The sequence below is a fragment of the Pithys albifrons genome, chromosome 32, assembly GCF_047495875.1.
Source record: "Pithys albifrons albifrons isolate INPA30051 chromosome 32, PitAlb_v1, whole genome shotgun sequence".
In the NCBI taxonomy this organism is placed as follows: domain Eukaryota; kingdom Metazoa; phylum Chordata; class Aves; order Passeriformes; family Thamnophilidae; genus Pithys; species Pithys albifrons.
In genome coordinates, this window is record NC_092489.1 from 1,274,426 (window position 1) to 1,301,500 (window position 27,075).

General features: G+C 52.4%; 2 protein-coding genes across 2 annotated transcripts in view; one reads left to right on the forward strand and one right to left on the reverse strand.

The window, feature by feature from the left end:
• The window catches only part of LOC139684145 (uncharacterized), a 1,342,464-nt gene that overhangs the window by 915,359 nt on the left and 400,030 nt on the right, over positions 1-27,075 (reverse strand). The window contains 1 exon segment of the mRNA XM_071579746.1: positions 22,766-23,437. Coding sequence (XP_071435847.1) covers positions 22,766-23,437 — 672 coding nt within the window.
• The window catches only part of LOC139684146 (uncharacterized), an 800,710-nt gene that overhangs the window by 275,654 nt on the left and 497,981 nt on the right, over positions 1-27,075 (forward strand). Inside the window, 1 exon segment of the mRNA XM_071579747.1 lies at positions 8,329-8,934. Coding sequence (XP_071435848.1) covers positions 8,329-8,934 — 606 coding nt within the window.

Sequence of the window (27,075 nt, forward strand, 5' to 3'; positions counted from 1 at the left end):
TCTTGACTCTGTTGAACTTGAGGTCAGCAGTGACCAGGTTGAGTGTCTGTGGGCCAGAATCAGGGGGAAGGCCAACAGGGCTGAAATCCTTGTGGGTGTCTGTTACAGGCCACCCAACCAGGATGATGAAGGGGATGAATTATTCTACAAGCTGCTGGCAGATGTCTCAAAATCTCCAGGCCTTGTTCTTGTGGGTGACTTGAACCTGCCAGATATCTGCTGGGAGCTCAACACAGCAGAGAAGAGGCAGTCTGGGAGATTCCTGGAGTGTATAGAGGATAATTTCCTGCTTCAGCTGGTAAAAGAGCCTACCAGGGGTGGGGCCCCTCTACACCTGCTGTTTATAGAGAGGGTCTGGTGGGAGATGTAGTGGTCAGAGGCTGTCTGGGTACAGTGACCATGAAGTAACAGTTTTCAGTACTCAGGGATATGAGGAGGGCCATCAATAAAACCTCTTTGCTGAACTTCCAGAGGGCAGATTTCAGCCTGGTCAGAAGACTGGACCAGAGCATACCTGGGAAACAACCCTCAAAAACAAGGGGTACAGGAGGGATGGATGTGCTTTAAGAAGGAAGTCTTGAGTGCACAGGAACAGCCTGTCCCAGTGTGCCAAAATGGAAGCCAGTGGGGAAGACATCCAGCTTGGTTGTACAGGGAGATTCTGAAGGAAATCAGCAATAAAAAGGGAGCTGACTGAGTGTGTGAAAAAAAGGGCTGGCTATTTAGGAAGAGTTTAGGAACATAGTTAGGTCCTGTAGGAAGAAAATGAGAGACAAAAGTGCAATTTGAAGTCAGTTTGGCTACTTCTGTTAGGGATGACAAAAAGTGCTTGTATAAATATGTTAATAGGAAAAGGAGGGACAAGGAAAACCTCCATTCTTTGTTGGACTTGGGGGAGAACATTATTACCAGAGATAAGGGGAAGGCTGAGGTTCTTAACACCTACTTTTCCTCAGTTTTCACCAGTAAGACAGGTGGCCCTGAGGACAACTGGCATCCTGAGCTGGTAGAAAAGAGACAGGGAGCTGACTAGTCCCGCTGTGTTCCAGGAGGAAATAGTGACTTACTGAGGCACCTGAATCCTCCCAAGTCTGTGGGGCCAGATGGGATCCATCCTGGGGAGATGAGGGAGCTGCTGGAAGAGCTTGCCAATCCACTCTCCATCATCTCCCAACAGTCCTGGCTCTCTGGGGATGTCCTAGAGAATTGGAAGTTGGACATTGTCACCCCAATCCATAAAAAGGGCTGCAAGACTGACCCTGGCAACTCCAAGCCTGTCAGCCTGACCTCGGTGCCTGTCAGGGTTATGGAGCAGATCATCCTGAGTGCAATCACACAGCACCTAAAGGATGGGCAAGGGCTCAGACCCAGCCAGCATGGGTTTTTTCGGGGCAGGTCCTGTCTGATCAACCTAATCTCTTTTTATGATCAGGTGACCCACCTGGTGGATGAGGGGAAGGCTGTGGATGTGTCTATCTGGACTTCAGCCAGGCCTTTGACACTGTCTCCCATAATATACTCCTGGAAAAGCTGGTAGCCCATGGCTTGGACAGGTGTACCCTCTGCTGGGTCAGGAGCTGGCTGGAGGGCCAGGCCCAGAGAGTGCTGGTGAACGGGGCTGTGTCCAGCTGGCGGCCGGTCACCAGTGGTGTCCCCCAGGGGTCTGTGTTGGGCCCAGTCCTGTTTAACATCTTCATTGATGATTTAGATGACGGGATTGAGTCCATCATCAGCAAATTTGCTGATGACACCAAGTTGGGAGGGAGTGTCGAGCTGCTGGAAGGCAGGAGGGCTCTGCAGAGGGACCTGGATGGACTTGAGGGATGGGCTGATTCCAGTGGGATGAAGTTCAACAAGTCCAAGTGCATGTCCTGCCCTTTGGCCACACCAACCCCTGCAGTGCTCCAGGCTGGGCACAGAGTGGCTGGAGAGCAGCCAGACAGGACGGGATCTGGAGGGACTGAGGGACCAGAAGCTCAGCATGAGCCAAGAGTGTGCCCAGGTGGCCAAGAAGGCCAAGGGGATCCTGGCCTGGATCCAAACTAGTGTTGCCAGCAGCCCCAGGGCAGTGACCCTTCCCCTGTACTCTGCCTTGGGGAGGCCACACCTTGAGTGTTGTGTTCAGTTCTGGGCCCCTCAGTTCAGAAAAGAGATTGAGGGGCAGGGGGAAGGCCAGAGAAGAGCAAGGAGTCTGGAGAAGGGACTGGAGCAGAAGTCCTATGGGGAGAGGCTGAGGGAGCTGGGGATGTTTAGCCTGGAGAAGAGGAGGCTCAGAGGTATTTCCATCACTCTCTGCAACTACCTGAAAGGAGATTGTAGACAGGTGGGGTCTGGTCTCTTTTCCCAGGCACTCAGCAATAGGACAAGAGGGCAGGGGCTTAAGCTCTGCCAGGGCAGGTTTTAGGTTGAATATCAGGAAGAAGTTCTTCACAGAGAGAGTGCTCAGGCATTGGAATGGCCTGCCCAGGGAGGGGGTGGATTCTCCAACCCTGGAGGTATTTAAGGTGAGACTGGACATGGCACTGACTGCCATGATCTGGTGATCAGAGTGGGGTTGGATTAAGGGTTGGACTTGATGATCTGGGAGGTCTCTTCCAACCCAACTGATTCTGTGATTCCATGAGAACAGAGCAGGGATGGTGGCAAGGCCCTGTCTTGGCAGAGGCAGAGCACAGGCCCAAGGGGAAGAGCAAAAGAGACAGAAGCTCCACCTCCATCTCTTTTATACTTCTTGATGCTTCCTGATGATGTCAGATGATATGAAATACCTCTTTGGTTGCTCAAGTCAGGTGATGCTTGTCCCTTCTAATCTCTGTGACATCCTCTGGGTCTGATGAATTGAGGCCTGGCTGAAGCTAAAGCTAAAACTACCACACCCCATTACATTCTATTCTCAAGCTCCATTTCTATGATGGTTCAGGATAGATTTTACACACAGAGAAATGACTTAACAGAATTCCAGGGATCTTGCTTTCAACTGGCCACATCCTGGGACTGAGAAGATCTCCTCAAATAATATTTTGGGTGTCACTGGAGTCTTCGGGGAGCTGGAACCCGCGGAGGATCTGCAGCTTTGTCCCAGATGGGTCATCAATAATTGTCACCAAAAGTAATCTGAAAGGAATGAGACCCTCCATTCCCCCCTTTGGAGTGTCTGTGACTCAGACACTCCTTTATTCTGGGCAGAGACAGGGAGAGAATCTTTCCAGCTCCATACAAGCCCTTCCAAGAGTTCTCACATATTTATACATTTTGGCAAACAAAGAAATTACCATTTTTTCTTCTAAGATATACAATTCTCTTCATGAATTGGTATTCTATTCTTTATTGGCTGTTTTGGTCAACATTCTTTGGTGCTTTTATCATTCTGTCTCAGGCAAAGTCTCCAACTCTCAGGCTGAAATGTCTTTGTTAGTCTCCTCAGTATCTTCTGGTTGCTCCAACATGTCTTTGAAGGACCATATATTTAAGGTCCCAGATGTCCAATCTTCAGCTCCCTCAGGCTTCTCTTTCCTGCAGCTCATCAGAGCCAGTCCAGGGAAACTCAAATCTTTGGGGCTTGAAAGACGAACTGATCAGAGTCTGTGAGAAGTAACGCAGTCAACGATTGCCACTAATTAAAAATGTAGGAAAGTTGTCTAATTTGCAGCACTGGGAGTAACTGGGAAGTGGCTTCTTGGGGCTGGGCTGGGATGTGAAGGAACCAAAGGCAAACTGGGAGAAGATCTGTGGAGTCTGAGGAGGTTGGGAAGGCATATTGAGAGTGCTTGGGGTCTCCTGGGAGAGCTGGGGGCAATTGGGCAGAAGTTAAGGGTTTCTGAGGGGGTGGGAAGGGAGTTGGTGGTTCCTGGTGGTGCTGAGAGGGGCTTTGGGAGGTCCTGGAAGGACTGGGTAGGGAAGGAAGGAGGTTCCAGGTGATCCTGGGTGGAATGGTGTGACTGGGAGGAGTTTTGGGGGAGGTCCCGGGGGGCCTGTGGGAGGTTTTAGGGGCTCCTTCCCCCCGGCCCTCCAGGACCTGCCGCCGGATGGCCCCCAAGATCCTGCCGGGAGTCGGGGCTCCGTGTCGGGGTTAGTCCTCTGGGGCTGGGGCTTCTCCCTGTGCCACAAGGGCAGTGGGTCACCTGGAATCGCGTGTCACCCCCTCTCCTGCTGTCCCTCTGCCTCCAGCCGGCTGCTCCCAGTGTTCCCAGTAAAGCTTGCCAGTTCTCCCCAGTCCCGATCATGGGGGTGCCTGGGGGGGATCAGTCAGAGAAGGCCCCGAATCATTTTCCAGCCAATCAGAGCACGCGGCGCTGATGACTCACCAGTTGCCAGGCAGACCCGCAGCGCCCCGCATTCCCCACCCCTCGCCCACCCGCGCCCCCCCCTCGCCCCCAGCGCCCCTCGGGATCGCAATTTGGGGCGGGGGGAGGTGGGGGCGCCCAGGCCGGGCCCCCCGCGCTGTACCGGCCGTGACGGCTGCGGCGGCGACCGAGTGTGGGCGGGAGCGGCCAAGAGCCCAGCGCTGCCCCATCCCGAGCTGCCCCAGCTCCATCCCTGCTCCTCCCGCGGGGGGGCGGCGGGGCTGCGGGCAAGGGGGGTCGGAGGGGGGCTCTGGGTCTGGGGGGAGGAGAAAAAGGGCTGGAGGGGGCGGGACTGTGGGGGCGGAGAAGCGGCAGGAGAGGAGGGACAGAGCAGGGGGAGGAAGCGGGACAGGGGACACAGAGAGAACAAAGCACCGCGTGGTCGGCGCTCGATCGGAAGGTCGGTGTGTGGCGGGGGGGCGAGAGCGGTTTTGGGGCCCCTCGGGTTATCTGGGAGGGAACCCCAGCACCCGCGGAGTGGGGAGAGCAGAGAGGGGCGATAGCGGAGCTGGGGAATCCCTGGAATGGTGGAATTGGGGGGCGGGAGCACAGAGGGAGCCCCGGGCCCCTTAAACGGGGGTTCCGGAGAGGGACAAGCCCCGGCACTGTGGAGATGAGGGGGAAGCAGCAATGCAGGGGGGAGGTGGGACCCCCAAGAGCCTGGAGAAGGCGAGAGCTGAGAGAGGAAGGAGCCGTGGGATTTCCGGGATCCCCGGCAGCCCGGAGAGGGTGGGACGGGATCCCCAATACAAGTGGGACCCCCAGCAGTGCTGACAGGCGTACCCCAATAACCCCACCGTGAAGAATGCAGAGAAGAGGAACTGCTGGGAGGGTTGTTTTGGGCTCACTTTAGTGTTTTGGAGGTATTTAGGGACACAAGATTAGAGGTGTTGGAGACCGAGGGCGGGACTCGGGACGGCTGCGGGGAGAGGTGAGGGGAGAGTGGCGAGTTTGGGGGGCTTTTGGGGACCCAGGGCGCGTTTTGGGGGTCCCACATTACCCACCCACCCCCTACCCTTCCCTGGGACCCACCGGCGCCGTGTTGGCCGTGAGAGTGAAGGTGGAGAAGCCGGGTAAGCCCCTCCCCCATCCCGGGACTGCCATCGGGTCCGTCAGGTCCATCCCACATCCTCCCCCACCCTCCCCCAAAAAACAAAAACCCAAACGATCTTGAGATCCCGAAAACCCACACTTAAAACCACAGGGTTCCCCAAATCACCACCTGGACCTTCCAGAGCCCCTCAAAACGCCCCAGAGTCCCCCCCCCAGCCCCCCAAGACTCCCCCAGAGTCCCCCAAAACTCCCCAGACCCCCCTAAACACTGCACAGATCCTTTCAGAGACCCCCAAAACACCCAAGAGAACCTCTCAGAGACCCCCCAAACTTTCATGCAGACCCTGCAAACCACCCCAACACCACTCAATCCCCCCCCCAGACCTTTCCAAATTCCATCACCCTCCCTCCAAACCCACTCCCAGACCACCTCAAATGTCCCCAGGACCCCCAAACGACACCAGAACCCCCCAGGCCTCTCCCAGATACTCTCAAACCAGTCCAGGACCTCCCTAAATTCCCTTCCAGATGCTGAAAAGTACACCAGAATCCTACTAAATCCCTTCCAGACCTTCCAAACAACCCAGAACCCTCCAACTGCTTCTAGACCAGCCCAGATACTCCCAAACCCTTCCCATAAACCCTCGTCCCTGACCCCCGAAAACTCCTTGAAGGGACAGTTGAAACAGAGGGAACTGAAGGTAAGGGAGACACGTGGACAGCCCAAGAAAGCAGGAAAATCAGATTATTTTGATGGGGTTTTTTCGTAGAAGCTGAAAGGAGGAAATGGGGGATGATGCTCTTGGAAAAGGAAACGGTGTGAGCGAGTGAGGGGCAACCACAGTGTGGGGAACAAAGGGAGTCACCCCTAGAGGGGGCATTGCTTGGTGAGCATCCCTGGATGCTGGAAAATCCTGGGATCTTCCCATGCCCCCAAATGGGGGCTCCTGGCACAGATCCCCTAAAACCCCAAACCATCAAGAGTGGGCAAAAAACCCCAAAATATGGAGATTAAGGAAAAAGAAATTCAAAGCACCAAGATTCACTTCTAAAAAAACCCTTCCAGAAATTTGCTCCCTGTGTTCTCTGTGCTTGGGGTTCTGGGGCTCCTCCCTGTCCAGGCTGTTGGGGGTGTCTTGTGTTTTAGGGTCCCCTCTCTGGGGTTCTGCCTTTTCCAGGCTGCTTGAGACACCGGGAATTTCAGAGGTCCCCCACTCTGTGATCTGAACCCACTGAGTTTCTTTGATTACCCCTCTCCTTGATCCCTCCAAGGAATGCCGAGGGTCCCAGGGGTCCTTTCTGCCCTGACTCTCTGCTCAGGGTGCTCAGGGACCCCCCCTGGATCCCAAAATGGACAGGCCAGAGAGGGGGCACCCTCAGGACCCCCAGCATCCTGGAGAGGTGGGGTCCTTGGGAACCAGCACCCCAAGCAGAGAGTCAGGAGAGGAGGGACTGCGGGGGCCCAAATCCCCTCTGGTGTCCCTATTTGGGGGTTGAATCTTGGTGTTTTGGGCTGAATTTTGAGGGTGCAGGGGGGACACAGGTTGGGCAGGGGGTTTTCAGGGGGTCACATTGCCAGGAGAAGGGATGTGATTCCTCAGAAAGGTGGGATGGGAAGCCCAGGGGTCCCCTGTGCCCAGGAAAGGGGGTTAAGGGGTCCTCGATGTTAAGGAAAGGTGGATCATGATGTAGGAAAACCAAGAATGGCCAGAAAAGAGGGGTTCAAGGTGTCCCCCAGTGTTCCAAAAAGGATCTGTGGTCTGGCAAATGCAGGAGTGGGGGCACTGGGGGTCCCAGAGTCAAGGCAAAGGGGGGTGTGGGGACTGGAAGAGGTGGGATGGCCCAGAAAGGGGGTGCAGGGGGGTGTTGCTGTAGGATAAGGGGGGCAGGGACATCCCAGTGCCTTGGAATGGATGATCAGGATGGGCCCAAGGTAAGGAAGGGTAGGACTAGGAGTGGGGAGAGGTGGTTGGGGGGTGGAGGTGGTCCCTGTGCCCAGAATAAGGGGGTTGAGAAGATGGCAGAGGAAAGGCAAAGGGATTGTGATGTCTGGGAAAGGCAGGATGAGAGGGAAAAGGAGGTCAGGGTGGTCCTGGAGTCAAAGAAAGGGGGATGTGAGGGCTGGTAAGCCGGGAATGGCCGGGCAGGGCGTTGTGGGGCCCTGGTAGCCTGGAGAGGGGAGGGACCCTGGAGAGGGAGGACCCCCAATACACAGGAGACCCCCAGCAGCCCAGATAGGGGGACACTCAGAATGCCAAAAGGGGGAGATCAGAGAGGAGAAGGTCCTGGGAGGGTTTTCTTGAGCTACATCTAAGTGTTTTGGAGGTTTTTCTGGACACAAGATGCCCAGTGACTTTTGGAGAGGGACTTGGGCAACCCAACCCAAGGCACTCACAGCTTGTTTTCCCTAAAAACCAGGATTTATCCTTCTGAAGGTGTGTCGGAAGTTCAGAGGAGGCTGCGAGGAAGAGGAAGATGCCCCAGGAGCCCCAGGCAGGTGAGGAGGAAGTCAGTGCCCCTTTGCCCCTCTCTTGTGCTGCATCTTCAAGCCCAGCATGGCCCCAGCTGCAGGACAACCCCGCTGCCGACGCCGTCCTGCCGGGGCCGGGTTTGGGGGGATGTCCTTGGTCTTCCCTGTGGGCTGGAGGCAAATGCCCTGAGTGTCCTTGTTCCTTCCTGCCCCAGGCCCCGAGCTGAGCACGGGGAGCACGGAGGACAAATCCCCCCAGCAGAACCTGGTGGCAGAGGCCACTTTGAACAGCTCCACAGAGCAGGAAGTCACCAAGGAGAAAAATCCACGGAGATCCCGCAGGAGGAGAAGCTCTCAACCGAGTTTTGGGTCCTCTGAGCAGGATAGAGCCACCCAGTGTGGGAAAGATGGCCAGAGCTTCAAGCAGAGCTCTGAGCTGAGGGTGCAGCAGGAACTTCAGAGCAGGGAGAAGCGCTACAAGTGCATGGAATGTGGGAAGGGCTTCAGTCAGAGCTCCACCCTGATCCAGCATCAGATGATCCACACTGGGGAACGGCCCTACACGTGTATGGAATGCGGAAAGGTTTTCAGTCGGAACTCCACGCTGATCCAGCACCAGATGATCCACACTGGGGAACGTCCCTACGACTGTTCCCAGTGTGGGCACAGGTGTCGCACCATCTCCAATCTCCTCGTGCATCAGCGCACACACACGGGGGAGAGGCCCTTCTACTGTACCAAGTGCGGGAAGAGATTCAAACAGAACTCCCACCTCATCTACCACCAAGGCACTCACACCAGGGAGAGGCCTCACAAATGTGGGGACTGTGGGAAGAGCTTCATCTGTAACTCTGAGCTCATCAGGCACCGGATGACCCACACTGGGGAAAGGCCCTTTGAATGTTCCGAGTGTGAGAAGAGGTTTCAGACCAGCTCAATTCTCCTCAGACATCAGCGCGCACACACGGACGAGAGGCCCTTCTGCTGCACCGACTGCGGGAAGAGATTCAAGCGGAACTCCACCCTCATCACCCACCGGCGCCTCCACACTGGAGAGAGGCCTTAGGAGTATGACGAGTGTGGAAAGAGCTTCACCCACAGCTCTACTTTGACTAAACACCAACCCACCAGTGAGGGAAGCCCCACGAGTGCCCCGACTGTGGGAAAAGCTTCATCTGCTGCTTCATCTCTATCACCCACATTCCTTGTGACCCACATAAGGAAGACCCCTGGCTGGTGGTCTCCACATCCTCCTGCTTCTCCGTGGGCACTTGAATTAACACAGGGGGAGAAACATCCATGGTGTCATGGGTTTAGTTAGGCCCAGATTTAGGCTGTAGTTTTTAGAGCAAGGCCTTGGACAATCAGCTGACTCCTACTGGCCAACTCTATTGCATCCCATATTCTGACATCATCTCAGATAGAAGAAGAGAGGGAGGAGGGATTTTCCTTCTTCTTCTTGCCGGATGAGCAAAGCGTTTGTTGGCATTGCACAGCTACTGGGGGGAGACGAAGATACTGGGGAAGTTGAAATTTATTTCCTGTTTGTTCTTGCTACCTTTTATTCTTAGTCTGTAGTTTGTATTTGATTTGGTTTCTATTTTATTTTCTTCTCAATATACCTTGTTCTGCTGAACTATGTCCTGTGTTTTGGTTTTTGGGGGACAGAAGTGGAGACTTTGCCTCTGAAATGATTACTTGGCATTTTGCCACGTCAAAACCATCACATATGGGGACACAGACTGAAGTGGGAAATTCATTGGGAAGGGGGATTTGCTGAATTTTTACCCTAAATGTCTCCCCAGCTCCATACCTCTAGTTTATCTTGTGGCCTCAAGGAATCCTGAATGGTGTTTCAGAACTTTTTTAAACTCAATAATTCCATAATTCCAATTCTCTGTGGCTCTGCCTCTCTGTGGGCCCCCCAACCCAACCCCATGCACACTCACATGATTCATTTTTTGTTTTTTTTTTATTTTATTTGATCCATCTTCATGCCTTCAAATCACCTAAACTTGGGATTAAAATAAAGAAATTGAACAAAGACATCTAAATTTCCATCATTCTCCTGGGAATTGGAGCAGAAATTTGGGCTTCAAAAGGACATTCAGGAAGATTTCAGGGTTCTGTGGGGATTTGGGAATTTTCCCCAAAACTGGAGGTGTCCAGACCCACTGACATTTCTCAGTCATTCTGCAGTCCAATATCCAAGAGGGATTGATCTGTCAGCTCATAACACCTCAATCCCACCCCAAAATGGCTCCATGCCAACTTGAAATGGCTCAATCCCATCCCAAAATGGTTTAATGGAACTTGAACCCACTTAGGGGGAGTCAGCAGCAGGAGAAGGGGTGCTAGAAACCCAGGGAGGATGGGATAAAATTGGGAGGGCTTGGATGGAAACTGGGAGGGTTGGGATGGGACTTGGAGGGGGATGGGGTGGGGATTGGGAGACAAGAGATGGGGTGTGTAGAAAAACTGAGGGAGTTTTTGGGGTGCCCTCCTGTCCTGAGGGGGGTACTGTGAGGGAGTGTGGGGGACATGTGACATCAGCACTTAGAGTGGGGCCCCACAGGAAGGGACACAGGGAGCTTTTTTGAGGGGATCCTGCTGCTTCCCACCAGTTCATGGGGCTTTAAAAATATCTTTTGAGGGTTTCCCTCCTCTTTTTTATGGGCTGAGTTGAGCCTCTTGGATTTTGGGGGGATGAGATGACCCTATTGACAGAAAAATCCTGCTATTTTCAACCAATTTTTAGGGGTTCTAAATGGCTCTTGGGAGTCCCCCCCTCATTCTGGGGTTTGCAGGGACCCCCTGGCTCCACTGGGGGCTGAGGGGGGTTATAATGCCCAGTTTTGAGGTGTTACAAGTGGCTTGTGGGGGGCCCAAGTTTGATGCACATCCCACCTGCAGGAGGGTGTCCCCCCTTCCTCCAGGCCTGCTGGGGTGGGGCTGGGACCCCTCCCCACACAGGGGGCACCCACAGTTCTTTCTAGGGTGTGAGGCTCCTCATGCACTGGGACCAGCCCAGCTGGTGTCACAGAATCCCAGAATGTGCTGAGTGGGAAGGGACCCCCAAGGATCATGGAGTCCAGCCCTGCACAGACCCATCCCCAAGAGGCACACCCTGTGCCCCAATTTACACCTGAGGCTGAGAGAGAAATAGTACCCACCAATCCCAATACAGGTGTGTCCTCTGGCCGCCCAGACAGGGTTGAAAGCAGAACACTGAAATGGAAAGACCAGAAAAGGGAAATTCCTCAGAGAGATTTTTTTCGCTTAATCTTCATATTTTGAAGTGGGTTTTGGCTTAAACTTGATGTTTTTTAGTTTTGATATTTGTGAAGGTTTTTTGTCAGAATCTCAGTGTTTTGTAGCTTTTGATGGACACCAGGTGCCCGGTGACTTCACAGACAGACTTCACAGACAGACAGACTATTCTGAGTTGGAAGGGACCCACAAGGATCGAGTCCAACTCTTAAGTCAATGGCCCACACAGGGGATTGAACTTATGACCTTGGCATTATTCCAACCAAGTTTTAACCCACTGAGCTAATCTCAGGATCTACAGATGAGGAGGGGAGAGGGGCAAAAGCTGAGCTGGAGGCCCCCCAGCAGCCTGGAAGGGGGAGTCCGCACAGGAGTGACCACTGAGTCAAAAAATTGGAGAACCCAGAGAGGAGGAATCTCTGGGAATGGCACCCTGAAGCAGAGTCAGGGCAGAAATGACTCCCAAGCCCCCCAGCACCTTTGGCATCTCTAAGTGAGACTCCCATCCTGAACAGGGGAGACCCCCAGAACCCCAGAGTGGATAGACCAGAGAGAGGAAATTTGTGGGACTCTTTTCAGGGACAGAATGATCATTGTTTGAACTATTGTTTGGCTGAGTCTTGATGTTTTATAGTTCTTAGTGGTTGACCTCAATGTTTCTCAGGATATTTGTTCTAGGGAGGGTTCAGAAGGACTCTGAGCTGAAACTATGCCACCATTTAAAATATGAGTAAACAGCATTTATTCAAGTGAAATAGCAAAGGAAAGAAGAAAAACTGAGAAGAGGGTACAAAACACAAGACCCAAGACATCTCCCACTCGCTCACACACCACTCACACAGTTCCTGTACCTCTCACACAGTTTCTGTCCCGATCCCAGTGTGCTCAGGATCCCCAGTCTGAGCAGCTGCTGCATCCTTGGCTTTGGGTGGCTCAACACGCTCAGCAGCGTCCCCGTGGGAGGCACCGCTGTCCTCGGTGCCAGCACACACCTACTCCTGGAGCAGGGACTGTCTGTTTGGATACACTCGCTCTGGGACATCTGTCTGGGTGTCTGTGGCCAGCACAGCCCAGAGAGAGGCCACCACTCCCTCCCCCCATTGTGTAACTGGAGATCCCCTGAGCCTGCACAGTGTCTATCGAGGGTCTCCCTTTCTTGGTCGGTCAGGAATTTTCATCATCTTCCTCACCCTTTTCTCCTTGACTCATCCTTGAGTGGCTGTCAACAAGCAGCCAGGCTGCAAAAGAGTCCCTGTGTACACAAGATGCTTCTCCTTCAGGGCCGAAATCCCTCATTATCAGTTCTTGTTTTCCATCACTTTCCAAGAGAAGAACAGACTCTCAGAGGCATCAAGGCCAGTCACAGAACAAAACAGCACCTCATCCTGCCTAAATACAGCGTGGGAATCCTCCTGAACCTGTAACAGAAAATTGGCAATGAGGGTGAGCTTCTGAGAGCACAAAAACTGACCCAGAGGTGAAGAGGGTTAAGTCAGTGCAGGGCACAGCTGGACTGACAGACACTGTTCCCCATGGCATAAAACCCAGGGTTCAGTCAGTGCAGGGCACAGTTGGACTGACAGACACTGTTCCCCAGGGCATAAAACCCAGGGCTCAGTCAGTGCAGGGCACAGTTGGACTGACAGACACTGTTCCCCAGGGCATAAAACCCAGGGCTCAGTCAGTGCAGGGCACAGCTGGGCTGACAGACACTGTTCCCCAGGCAACACAGACTGGGCTTGATCAGTGGATGCAGAGCTGCACCAAGAGATGCTGTTCCCAGTGGGTGGGTGGTCACAACTCATATCTGTGTTTTTCCTTTATCTGCTGTGGAGACAGTGCCATACCTTTTTGTTATTGCACAGTGTGGACCCTGTAGGTGTAACCTGAGTCCCTTTGCAGTCAGTGCTGTGATAGCACAGTCAGCAAAAACCCCTCAGTCCTTTGTGTGTGTGGTGTCACAGGACGATATCGAGTGAAGTGTGTTATGAAGTGTTATTTTTGTTGGAAGTGTTGTGATAATCTGTGTGTTTTGTCTGTGTAGAATAGTTTGTTGTTGTGTTGTGTTTGTAGTGTAGAGATGTTCTTTAAAAAGAGCCTCAGTCTGTGGCTTCTCCAGTGGAGCCACCAGGGTGGAAACAGGAACTGTGGAGTGCACTGTGGGATAAACTACAAACTTCTACAGGCATTAAGTTTGAACTGTGGGAAGCCAAAGACCCCATGGGAGTGTTGAAATACTGAGAAGAATTTGTGCAAACTCCCCATCCATGATCCAAAGAGCGGCTCAGTCACACCTGATGAATGGGCAGGTGCCTGTTTGTTACATCAGAAATGAAATAAAAAGCTGAAGCTGAGGCAGAGAGACACATAAAAACTGAACAGGGAACAGACCAAGCCCCCACACCAAAATGATGTGAGTTTAGAGACGACCCTCACCCTTTCACCCAGTGTACCATCTGGGATCTGATGGGAATAAACAGGGGGTCTGAGTGCTTGTGGACACGGGGGGAGGTCACTGTAATACACAGCAATCCAGACAAAACAAAGAGAAAACCTGCCCTGGGGTGGGGGCTGGGGGATCAACCAGTAACTGAGAAAATGACTAAATTGGAAATGCAAATTGGTGACTGAGACCCTCAGAGATATTCTGTTATTACTTCAAACAGTGAATACATCATATGAATACATATATTATGAGGTACATCCTTAGAAATCAGTGGTATATATCAGGAATTTGGTGCCACGTGGTGGCTCCATGCCAGAGCTGTCACTGTGGGACTGACACAACAAGCAGCAAACATTCCCACAGCTACAGAAATTGTAAACATAAAACAGTGTAAGATCCTGGGAGGAGATGGAGAAATTCAAGCACTGTTAATGCTTTCTTCCAAGCAGGTGGTGTCTGTCATGGACATTCTCCTGTTCACAGCCATGTCTGGGCTGTGAAGGACTCGGGTGGCAGCTGGTGGGTGACTGGAGATTCCAGGGCAGTGAACAAACAGACACCCCCACAAGTGCTGCTGTTCCTGAAACTGCAACATCAGTGCCCCACCCCCAGGCACATCCAGGGACAGGGGACACTGTTATTGATGCAGCCAATGCATTTCTCACAATTCCAGGTCCATCCAGGGCACAGGATCCATTCCCATTTCTGTGGGGTGGGAACCAGGACACCTTCACCCATCTGCCCCAGGGCTACAAGCACAGCCCTGCCTTTTGTCCCCAAGCCACACACTGCACTGGAGCACAACACACTGCACCTGCCCAGGTACAGATCCTTCAGGGCACAGATGGTATCCTGGTACAGGGACCTGATCACCATCAGGTGCAACAACAGCTGGATGCCACACTTGCCTTGTTAAGGTGCTGTGGATGGGCAGTGAATCCCACTGAAATACAGGGCCCAGGCCAAGAAATCAAATATTTGGGCATCACATGGACCCAGAGAATTCAACAAATCCCAGAGAAAGCCTTGGCAAGCATTCAAACCTCGCCCACTCCAGAAGATAAGAAAAGAGTACAGCACTTTTTAGGTGCTGTTGGGTGCTGGAGATCACATGTACCTGGTTTAGCAGTGCCACTTAAGCCATTGCACAAAGTTACCCAAAACAAGGCTCCGTTTGAACAGGGGTCAAAACAGCAGAGTCAGTGAGTCAAAGACACACCGAACCTGACCAAGGGACCCACAACGTGCCCAACTACCAAATAGGTGGGTGGGGAAAGCCCTCCAATCAGCTCACAGACACTCAGAAACAAACAGCATGGTTTCCTGAGGGCAGGGCAGGGATTCGCCGTGGCAGACCATGCTGGAAAGCTGCAGCACTCAGTGCAGCCCCACACACACAGTTGGTGGCTGAGGGGGAAGGAGGCAGCAGCCACTTGGCTGAATTGGTTGCTGTTTGGCAAGCCATGGACATGACACCACCCAATGCTATTTGTTCCCTGTGCATGGACTCTTGGGCAGCAGCACAGGGGCTGTAAACTGGCTGGGCAAGTGCCCTGCTGTCCTGAGGAATAAGGCTCCCCCTGAGTCAAACCACAATGACAATCTGCAGTTCAGGCCAAGGGAGGTAATTTATTGAGTTTCACATGACAATATACAGAGCTCAGAGGCAGAGACTGAGGCAGGGGCAGGGTTACTGATAACCTCCCCCATGGGGGGTGAATCACGGCTTTGACCTCCTTGCAAATGGAACACAGACCCAGCAGGTGGGGGGTGTTGGAGGGTGAGGGCAGACAGAATACACACATGCAAACACAAACAGCCTGTGGTGTTCTGGTGCCTGGGCCTGCCAGTGGCAGAAGATCAGCTGTCCTTTGCTTATCTCCAAGGGTTGCTGTTCAGGAAATTTAACTCCACATCTGCCATCTCTAAAACTTCCATTCCTACATCTCGGCCTTTCTTGTTTTATACCTGAAAAACTGAAACTTTTAAAATTACAATAAATCATACATTGCATACAAGACAATAAATGAATTTCAGAGCATAATAGAAATATGCAAACAGACCCATTAATACCAGAACCATCAATACCAGAATAAATGCTTTTCCAACTAGGATTTCAAGATAAACAAGTCATCCAAAGGTTTCTGAAGTCATTAAAGCCTGTATGTATTGATTTAGAATGGTCACTGTTTCATTCAGAATCAATTCTTATGAATCTTTATTTTAGGTAACCTTAAAATCTTCAAATAAATAGACTTAAAAATTAATAACCTTAATCATACAAATAGATTTAAATATTTTTTAGGGTTTCTGCTTTCCTTGACTTTTAACTTTATGTAAATATTTCTGCAAATAAATAACTTTGTGCTCTTGTCTGTGGGTCCCTGTGCATAGATGGGGCAGTTGTGGCTCTGTCAGTGGGGTAAGTGCATTCAGGAGTCACATCCATACATGATTCCTGTACTCACACACATCCATCCAGGCCAGCCCCCATTCATGCAATCACTCAAAACAGCCTTAGGAATTTACTTGCTGTGTCTTATAATTATGAAATGAGAAATTGTGCTTGTCTTAACCTCACACTTTTCCTTGTTTCTTGAGTTGCTGCTTTGATAAGAATATAATTTTCTAAAACGTGGACATATCTCTCCTTCATGTTCCGTTTAATGTTCAAAAATTCTTTCACACACATACAAGCAAATACTGCCCCTTTTTATCTTGTTCTTGCATGGCAAATAAGAGAGGTATCATTGGATATTTGCTGGGTGTGGATCCATAAAAATACAGGGCATGATTATTTGAACAGTTAGCAAAAATTATTACATCTGTAAAACTTCCATTGTATTGGTTCCTGTCATGGATATCAATAATTTAGAGAAAGGTTAGTAAGGCTACCTTTGAATTTGCTTGCTTGGTTGGATTATCATCACTTGGTCAAACAAAAGCTTAAAACAATTGCTAGTACTGAATGCCAAAGATTAACAAATTCTATAAAAATAGTGTCATTTTTGTACTTGACAACCAAAATATGTGTTTTACCAATTGTGTGAAGGTTCCATTAATGATCTCCAGTAAGAGAACTGTTGATCATTTTAAAATTCTGATTTTATCCATTATTTACATCTCACTCCAATGTAACTTGCAAGTGCTGCAGCTTTGAGGAAAACAGGCCGAGAAGGGAGAGAGTGAGGAGAGAGCTTTGTGTGACCCTTCCCAGCCAAGTCACCTCAGCTGCCCCTGCAGGAGTCTCACCACTTCCCAACACCACAACTCCAGTGTTGGCTTCTTCTTGAGCCATTAGAGTGCAGTAAATTATAGAGAAACTCATTGAAACACTGATAGTTAATGCAGGTAGGAGTAAAAGCAACGAACAACACACTCATTCATACCATGAATGGAATTGTTAACAGGGAAAACACTAATAAGCACAGGAACAAAGGTATTAAACAGAATTTCAACTTTTTAACAATCATTACTATTTGCAGTAGGTGTTCAAATGATTAGAAAAAACTTTTAAAGCCATAGAACTTTGGAAAGCAATTTGAAATTTAGAAAGTACTTTTCACCTGACGGATAATTTACACACCAAAAATTATACTAGTTTATCTTTATAACACCTTTTTCAGATACAAAAACATTGATCTTAATAACAATAATGATACTTTACAAAAGGGCAGACTTGTGTGTTTCTATGCCATAACTTTGCAGAATAAAATGAAATAATGAATATATTTGATAAATAACTGGAATATTAAACCTACAGCACGACACTGTCTTAGAGTGTGACTGCTACAAAATACGTTAGAAACTGAGATACAGAAAGGTGACATGTTTGCAGCTTGTTGAAAGCTTTTATCTTAAAGGCATTATTGTTTCCCTTCTCTTAATAGGAGTAAGCCTTATATTCAATTTTAATACTATTTGGAAAAGGCAAAAAGTTTGGTTTGGCATGGAACAGCTTCCACTATTCCTTTTACTAGAAAGGGTTATGATATTTTGTTACATCGTGATAAAGGTGAAGACATAGTTAACTAATTATGAGTTAAATCAATATTCATAATAAGGTATTACCAGTTGTTAACCCGACAGCATTGCTATTGATCAGAATCTGTGTCTGTCCCAGTTCGGCATCTCTGGCCGCTCCTGCCAATGGGTTTCTGTGCCTGTCGGCTGTGCCGGGCTGGGCCGGGCCGTTCCTGCAGCTTCTGGCGGTGCTGCGCTGGGTGCTGGGGCTGCGGCGGCAGCGCTGGGGGGGCTGTCCGTGCTGCTGTCGGAGCCATCTCCGCCTCTGCGCTCTGGCGGCTGCTCGGAGCTCTCCTGGCCGGGCCGGGGCTCAGCGGGCAGGGGCAGCGGGGCGCTCTCCCGCCGGGTGTCGGATCTGGCACCGGCACCGGCACGGGCTCTGACACCGACATCTCCACTGGCACAGGCTCTGGCACCAGCACCGGCACTGGCTCTGGCACCGTCACGGGCTCTGGCACCGGCCCCAGGGCTGGCGGCGGCGGCCCCGCCCGCAGCATCCTCCGCTCTGCTCTGCGCCGGGCTCTGGCGCTGCCTCTGCCTGACTCGGCCTCTCTCCGCCCCCATCCCACCCATTGGCATCTGTGCCCCAGGCGGGAAGGGCTGCAGGGGGGTCCGGCAAGAGCAGGGCAGGGGCTGCTGCTCTTTGCGCCTTTCTCTGCCCCGGGCAGGAACGCTGCGTGTGACAGCGGCACGGGGGGTGCAGCTGCTTCTCCTGCTGCATCCTTTGCTGGGCAGCTGCAATCACTGGCAGCAGCACATTCAGAGGGCAGCTGTGCCCACAGCACGGAGTGTTGGAAAGGAGAGTCATTTAGTTGGAGCTCACGTTGTTCAAGCAGCACCTCATCATCCAGAACACATTCCTCTGCTCCACAGACAGCTTAGATCTCATCTCCATAATGTTTCCCACCAACACCATACAGTGCATTGCTAAAAGACTTGCAGGGATTTATCTTAAAAAAAACCAACAAAACAAACAAACAAAAACAAACAACCAAACAAAAAAAAAAAACAAAAACAAATCACAAAAAAATGAGGGAGGCTCCAGTTCTTGTAACTAGATTGGCTCTGGCCTGTCAAAAAGTTTTGGCCACAAACAGTTTCAGGGCACTGGCTTCAGAAAGAAATAATTTTTATTTTCATGAGGTACTGATCTCTTTTAGCTTCACCCTGTCCCTTCAAGCTATTTCAGGGCTCTGGCTTCACAAGCTGGCTTAGACACTGACACGGTCACTGAATCTTTCTATTTCAGAGCTGTTTGCTCACCATAATTCAGTCATGTTTATTCCCCCTTTGAGATTCTTCTCATTTCCATAGTCGATCACCTTCTGTCCAGCAGACAGGCACCAATCATGCCTTTTTCCCAAGCTGAACAGCTGCCCATCACCAGGACAGGGACTTCTTGTCATTCCTGTCTCTCCTGCCTTGTCGGGGTTACCAAGGCAAGCCCCTAAATATTGGGGATCTTTCCCAAGGCTCCACGTTTGGGCTCCATTTGTCGTGCTGGATCTGGGTCTCCACAGGAATGAACCACAAGGCCAATCAGAAGCTCAAACCAAGAAAAGCCATTTATTGAAATCCCATGTTACAATATATGGACTCAGGGACTGGTATTCAAGGCAGGGGCAGGGGAACTGGTGACCTCTGAGACATGGGGGAGGCATGGGGGGATGGCTCAGGGCTTTCGACCTCCTTGCAGATGGAAAAGAGACCCAGCAGGTATGGAGGGTTTGGGAGGGTGAGAGCAGACAGAGGAATATACACACATGCAAACACAACCAGTGTTTAGTGTTCTGGTCCCTGGGCCTGCCAGTGGCAGAAGATCAGCTGTCCTTTGCTTATCTCCAAGGGTTGCTGTTTAGGAAATGTAACTTCACATCTGCCAGCCTCAAAACTCCCTTTCCTACAATCACCCCTTGTGGGGTCACCAGAAGCAGCTGCATCTGCCTCGTCCTGTGCAGCCTCTCCGTCTCTCTGCCCTGTTGGGCACACTCAGGTGCAGCTACAGCTGCCTCTTCTTAAAGGGTGTGTGTCTGTCTGCCTTTGCTGCTGGACACACAGAGCCCCAATTGGGCTCCTCTTGTGGCACCAGGGGCGGCCACTGCCCCTCTGTGCTGATACCAGTGCTGGGCAGGGCTGGTGATTCTCTCCCTCTCACAAAGTCCCCTTGCTCCTGCAGTGTCACAGTGTCCCCTGGGTTCCAGGAGGCCCTGCAGTGTCACAATGTCCCCTGGGTTCCAGGAGGCCCTGCAGTGTCACAGTGTCCCCTGGGTTCCAGGAGGCCCTGCAGTGTCACAGTGTCCCCTGGGTTCCAGCAGGCCCTGCAGTGTCACAATGTCCCCTGGGTTCCAGGAGGCCCTGCAGTGTCACAGTGTCCCCTGGGTTCCAGGAGGCCCTGCAGTGTCACAGTGTCCCCTGGGTTCCAGGAGGCCCTGCAGTGTCACAATGTCCCCTGGGTTCCAGGAGGCCTTGCAGTGTCACAGTGTCCCCTGGGTTCCAGGAGGCCCTGCAGTGTCACAGTGTCCCCTGGGTTCCAGGAGGCCCTGCAGTGTCACAGTGTCCCCTGGGTTCCAGGAGGCCCTGCAGTGTCACAATGTCCCCTGGGTTCCAGCAGGCCCTGCAGTGTCACAGTGTCCCCTGGGTTCCAGCAGGCCCTGCAGTGTCACAGTGGCCCCTGGGCACCCTCAGGCCCCACATCACACAGCCCTGGCAGTTCCCTCACCTGAAATATCGGGACACCACAACAGAAGGAAGACATTGAGCCATTAGAGAGTGTCCAAAGGAGGACACCAAGAGGGGAAGGGCCTGCAGGGGAAGCGTGTGAGGAGCAGCTGAGGGCACTTGGTGTGTTCAGCTGCACAAGAGGAGACTGAGGGGACACCTCATTGCAGGTACAACTTCCTTGGCAGGGACACAGGAGGGGCAGGCACTGATCTCTGCTCTGTGGGGACCAGGGATAGAACTCTTGGAATGGCCTGCAGCTGTGTCAGGGCAGGGTTAGGTTGGATCTTACAAAGAGGTTCTTTCCCTAGAGGGTGGTAGGCACTGACCAGACTCCCCAGGGCAGTGGGCACAGCCCCAAGGCTGACAGAGCTCCAGGAGTGTTTGGATGATGCTCTGGGGCACAGGGTGTGACTCTTGGGGATGGGCCTGTGCAGGGCTGAGGGTTGGACTCCATGATCCTTGGGGGTCCCTTCCCACTCAGCACATTCTGGGGTTCTGTGACATCAGCTGGGCTGGTCCCAGTGCATGAAGAAGCCCTGTCACCCCAGAAATACTCTGGGTGGCCACTGTGTGAGCTGTGTGGGGAGGGGTCCCAGCACCACCCCAGCCCCACCCCAGCAGCCTTCAAGGAAGGGGGGACACCCTCCTGCAGGTGGGATGTCCACCAAAACTGGATTCCCCACAAGTAACTTGTAACACTTCAGAATTGGGGATTATAATCCCCCTCAGCCACCAGTGGTGCCAGAGGGGTAACTGCAACCCCCAGAATAAGGGGGGGGGGACTCCCAAGAGCCCCTAAAAATGGTTTAAAACAGCAGAAAGAACTCCCAAATGGGGCTATCTCAGCATCCACCAAAATGTGAGGGGTTCACTCCAGCCACTGAAAATTAGGAGAGGGACCCCCAAAAGATGGTTATAGCCTCCAAAATTCGTGCAAAGCAACAGGATCCCCTCAAAAAGAGATCCCTGTGTCCCTCCCTGTGGGGCCCCACTCCAAGTGCTGATGTCACATGTCCCCTACACTCCCTCACAGTACGCCCGTCAGGATAGGAGGGCACCCCAGAAGCTCCCTCAGTTTTCCCACACACCCCATCTCTTGCCTCCCAATCCCCAACCCATCCCCCTCCAAGTCCCATCCCAACCCTCCCAATTTGCATCCAAGCCCTCCCAATTTTATCCCATCCTCCCTGGGTTTATAGCACCCCTTCTCCTGCTGCTGACTCCCCCTAAGTGGGTTCAAGTTGCATTAAACCATTTTGGGATGGGATTGAGTAATTTCAAGTTGGCATGAAGCCATTTTGGGGTGGGATTGAGGTGTTATGAGCTGACAGATCAATCCCTCTCAGATATTGGACTGCAAAATGATGGAGAAATGTCAGTCAGTCTGGACACCTCCAATTTTGGGGAAAACTCTCCCAAATCCCCACAGAACCCTGAAATCTTCCTGAATATCCCTTTGAACCCCAACTTCCTGCTCCAATTCCCAGGAGAATAGTGGAATTTTGGATGTCTTTGTTCAATTTCTTTATTTTAATCCCAATTTCAGGTGATATTAAGGGATGAAAATGGATCAAATAAAATGAAAAAACCAAAATGAACCATGTGAATATGCATGGGGTTGGGTTGGGGGGCCCACAGACAGGCAGAGCCACAGAGAATTGGAATTATGGAATTACTGAGTTTAGAAAAGTTCTGAAACACCATTCAGGATTCCTTCAGGCCACAAGATAAACTAAGGGTATGGAGCAGGGGAGATTTTGAGGGTCAAAAGGCAGCAACTCCCCCTTCCCAATGAATTTCCCACTTCAGTCTGTGTCCCCATATGTGATAGCTTTGACATGGCAAAATGCCAAGTAATCATTTCAGAGGAAAAGTCTCCTCTTCTGTCCCCCAAGAACCAAAACACAGCACATAGTTCAGCCGAACAAGGTATATGGAACAGAAAATAAAATAGAAACCAAATAAAATACAAACCACACACTAAGAATAAAAGGTAGCAAGAACAAACAGGAAATAAATTTCAACTTCCCCTGTATCTTGGTCTCCCCCCACAAGCTCTGCAATGCCAAGAAACTCCTTGTTCAGCCGGCAAGAAGAAGGAAAATCCCTCCTCCCTCTCTTCTTCTATCTGAGATGATGTCAGAATATGGGATGCAATAGAGTTGGCCAGTAGGAGTCAGCTGGGCTGACCCAGCTCCAGTCATCTGATTGTCCATGGCCTTGCTCTAAAAGCTACAGCCTAAATCTGGGCCTAACTAAACCCATGACACCATGGATGTTCCTCCCCCTGGGTTAAATCAAATGCCCATGGAGAGCCACGAGGATGTGGAGACCAGCCAGGGGTCTTCCAAAAGTGGGTCACAAGGAATGTGGGTTATAGAGATGGAGCAGCAGATGAAGCTTTTCCCACAGTCGGGGCACTCGTGGGGCTTCCCTCACTGGTGGGTCCGTTGGTGTCTGGTTAAATGAGAGCTCCGGGTGAAGCTCTTCCCACACTCGTCACACTCCTAAGGCCTCTCCCCAGTGTGGATACGCCGGTGCCTGATGAGGTGGGAGTTGCTGTTGAACCTCTTCCCGCAGTCGTTACAGCAGAAGGGCCTCTCCCCGGTGTGTGTGCGCTGATGCTTGAGGAGAATTGAGCTGGTCTGAAACCTCTTCCCACACTCGGAACACTCAAAGGGCCTTTCCCCAGTGTGGTTCATCCGGTGTTTGATGAGATCAGCGTTACGGATGAAGCTCTTCCCACAGTCCCCACATATGTGAGGCCTCTCCCCGGTGTGGGTGCCTCGGTGGTAGATGAGGTGGGAGTTGTGTTTGAATCTCTTCCCGCAGTCGGTGCAGCAGAAGGGCCTCTCCCCCGTGTGTGTGCGCTGATGCACGAGGAGATGGGAGCTGGTCCGACACCTCTGCCCACACTGGGAACACTCATAGGGACGTTCCCCAGTGTGGATCATCTGGTGGCGGATCAGGTGGGAGCTCTGACTGAAGCCCTTCCCACATTCCCTACATGTGTAGGGCCATTCCCCAGTGTGGATGTGCTGGTGGCAAATCAGGCTGGAGCTTCGGCTGAATCCCTTCCCACATTCCAAGCACTTGTAGCGCTTCTCCCTGCTCTGAAGCTGCTGCTGCAGCCCCACCTCAGAGCTCTGCTTGAAGCTCTGGCCATCTTTCCCACACTGGGTGGCTCTATCCTGATCCGAGGACCCAAAACTCGGTTGAGAGCTTCTCCTCCTGAGGGATCTCCGTGTCTTTTTCTTCTCGGTGACTTCCTGCTCTGTGGAGCTGTTCAAAGTGGCCTCTGCCACCAGGTTCTGCTGGGGGGATTTGTCCTCCGTGCTCCCCGTGCTCAGCTCGGGGCCTGGGGCAGGAAGGAACAAGGACACTCAGGGCATTTGCCTCCGGCCCACAGGGAAGGCCAAGGACATCCCCCCAAACCCGGCCCCGGCAGGACGGCGTCGGCAGCGGGGTTGTCCTGCAGCTGGGGCCATGCTGGGCTGGAAGATGCAGCACAAGAGAGGGGCAAAGGGGCACTGACTTCCTCCTCACCTGCCTGGGGGTTCCAGGGCATCTTCCTCTTCCTCGCAGCCTCCTCCTCCATCTGGTCAAGCTTTGGAAAGGAAAAATCCTGGTTTTTTTGGGGAAAAAGAAGGTGTGAGCACAATGGGTTGGGGGTTCCTCCTGCCCCAATCCATCTCTAGAAATCACTGGGCTCCTCATGGTCTAATAAACCCGTAAAACACCAAGATTCAGCCCAAAAAACCCTCCCAGAAGTTCTTTGTCTTTTGCCTCTCTCCTTTGGGGTTCTGGGTGTCCCTCCTGTCCTGGCTGCTGGTGGTCTCCTGTGTATTGGGGGTCCTGCCTCTCCAGGGTCCCCACCCTCTCAAGGCTGCCGGGGCTCCAGGATCCCCCTACCTGCCCATTCCTGGTTTTCCAGCCCCCAAACCCCTAATTTCTTTGACACCAGGATCCCTCTGACCCCTCTTTCCCACCCATCCCACATCTCTCAGACTCCACACTCCCTTTTCCTTTAACCTGACCCCCTCTGGACTCCTCTTTCTGCATATAGGGACCCACTGCACCCCTCAATAATCTTTCCCCATCTCCAGTCCTTCTTCTTCTTCACTTTGGGCCCCTCCTGTTCCCACATTTCCAGTCAGTGGGAAGCCCATGCACCCCCTTATCCTGCACCAATATCCACCTTCACCCCCTTTTCTTGGCATCCCACCTTTTCCAGTCCCCACAGCCCTCTTTTTCTTGACTCTGGAACCCCCACTCCTGCATTTCCCAGACCACAGACTCTCCCCTTTATGGGGCACTGGGAATTCATTTGAACCCCTTTTTCCGGCTATTCTGGGTGTCCTTACCCCATGACTCCCTTTCTGTGACATCAGGGACCCCTGGAACCCCTTTCCTGAGCACAGAGGCCCTCTGGACTCGCATCCCACCCCTCCAATCCCCTACACCCCTTTCCTTGGCCCTGGTAACTCCGTGAAAATCCCCTCCCCCAGCACTGTGTCCCCCCTGCACCCACAAGATTCAGAACAAAACACCAAGACTCAGCCAAAATAAGCTCTGCCAGGAGTTCCCCCTCTCTGGTCTTTCCCCTTTGGGGTTTGGGGGTCTCCCCTGTCCGGGCTGCTGGGGGTCCCACATGTACTGGGAGCCCCCCTCCCCAACCTGCCAATGAAGGGTCTGACCCAGGAACACCAACCCCACCAAGGGGGGGTCCCGCATCCCCTTGCCCACCAAGGGGCTCTGCCAGGAACCGACACTGGAACCCCCAAAAACACCTCCCAGGGACCCCAAGAGCCCCCAAGGGGCATTCCCAGCTCTGCTTTGGGGTCCCTCAAGCCCCAACCATCCCCCTGAATCACAAACCAACCACCCCCCCCAGGCTATTCGGGGCTCGGCTCGGGGGTCCCGCAGCACTTTGTCGGGGCCCTTTCCCGTCCCTGTGTGCAGCTCCGGCCCCGCCCCACGGCAGCCCCAGCGCGGGCTCCAAGGAGCGGCACATCCTGGTGCCCTTGGGGGCTTTGTCCGGGCCCATCCCGGCTCTCGTGTTCCATGGCACAGCCTTTATGGCCCTTGGTGGGGCAGCAGGGGCACTGTGGAGTTTGGAGGCCCCTTCTCTTTCCCTGTTCTCCTGCTGACTTGAAACCTCCTCGTGTGCACTCGGAGCACCAGAACAGGAAAAGGAGGAGCGTTGCTGTCCCCTGCACTTCTCCTGGTGATCTTCCTGGGTTGGCCCCACTCCCTCCATCAGCAGGGGAGGCCCAGTGGGGCAGACACAGCAATTTTGGGAGGGGTTGTGGGCGCCAGGTTTTGACAGAACAGGTCTACCCATCCACCGGCGCCGCCAGGTCTGCCCGTGGAGGGTCAGAGAAGGGAGGGAGGCCATTGAGTGAAAGAGAAGGTCCGCCAGAGAAAGCAGGTCTACCCTTCGGGTTGAGGGAGGTCTACCCATGGGGATAAATGAGAACAGGTCTACCTGTTGGGCCAAGGAAGAACAAGTCTACCCACCCTAACACACGTGGGTCCCTCAGCATCCCAGATGAGGGGGGAACCCTGAACCCCAAAGTGAAAAGACCAGAGGAGGGGAACTTCTGGGAGGGGTTTTATGGGATAATCTCCATATTTTGGAGTGAGTTTTGGATGAATCTTGATGTTTTGCAAGTTTGATGTTGATGAGGGTTTTTTTGGCCTGAATCTCGGTAGTTTGGAGCTTATTATGGACACCAGATGCCTGGTGACCTCTGGAGATGGGGAGCAGAGACGGGTGATAGTGGAGCTGGGGGATAGTGGAGCTTCTCCTCTGACTCTCTGCTTGGGGTGGTGATTCCAAAGGCCCCTCTCTCTCCAGGTTGCTGAGGGTGCCCCCTCTCTGGAATCCCTGTTTTGGGGTCCCAGGGGGTTCCCCAGCACCCACAGCAGAGGGTCAGGGGCAAAAGTACCCCTGGGACTCTCAGTAGTCCTGAGTAGGACCCTGAAGAGAAGGGAATCCCTTGGTCAGATCACAGAGTCAGACCCCTGAAATTCCCAGGATCTCCAGATGCCTGGAAAAGGAAGAACCCCAGACAGGGGACCCCAAAACACAAGTCACCCCCAACAGCCTGGACAGGGGGGACCCCCAGAGCCCCAAAGTGGAGAGACCAGAGACAGCAAAATTCTGGGAGGGTTTTGGGGAGGTGAATCTTGGTGGTTGGAATTGCTTTCATCTTAATTTTCATACTTTGGAGGGGTTTTTCAGCCAAATTTTGATGGTTTGGGGTTTTAGGAGATTTGTGCCAGGCACCTCCATGTGGGGCAATGGGAGGATCCCAGGAGTTTCCACCATCCAGGGATGTTCCTCAAGCAAAGTCCCTTTGGGGCTTGCACCCCACACTGTGGTCACCCCTCACTGGCTCACACCGTTCCCTTTTCCAAGAGCATCATCCCCAAATGGCCCCTTTCAGCTTCTAGAAAAAAACCAATCGATAAATCCCATTTTCCTGCTTCTTAGGCCTGCCCATGTGTCTCACTCAGCTTCAGTTCTCCCTCTTTCAGTTGTCATTTTGAGATCCCAGTTTTGGAGACCTGGCGTGGTTTGGAGGGTCTGGGAGGCTTTTGAGCGGCCCTGGGGTGGTTTTGCAGAGTCTGGGGACAGTTTGGGGGTTCTGGTAGGGAGTTCAGGGGGATCCTGGGGTGGTTTGGGGATGTCTGGAAGTAGCCTGGGGGTCCTGGATTGGTTTGGAGAGACTGGGAGAGAATTG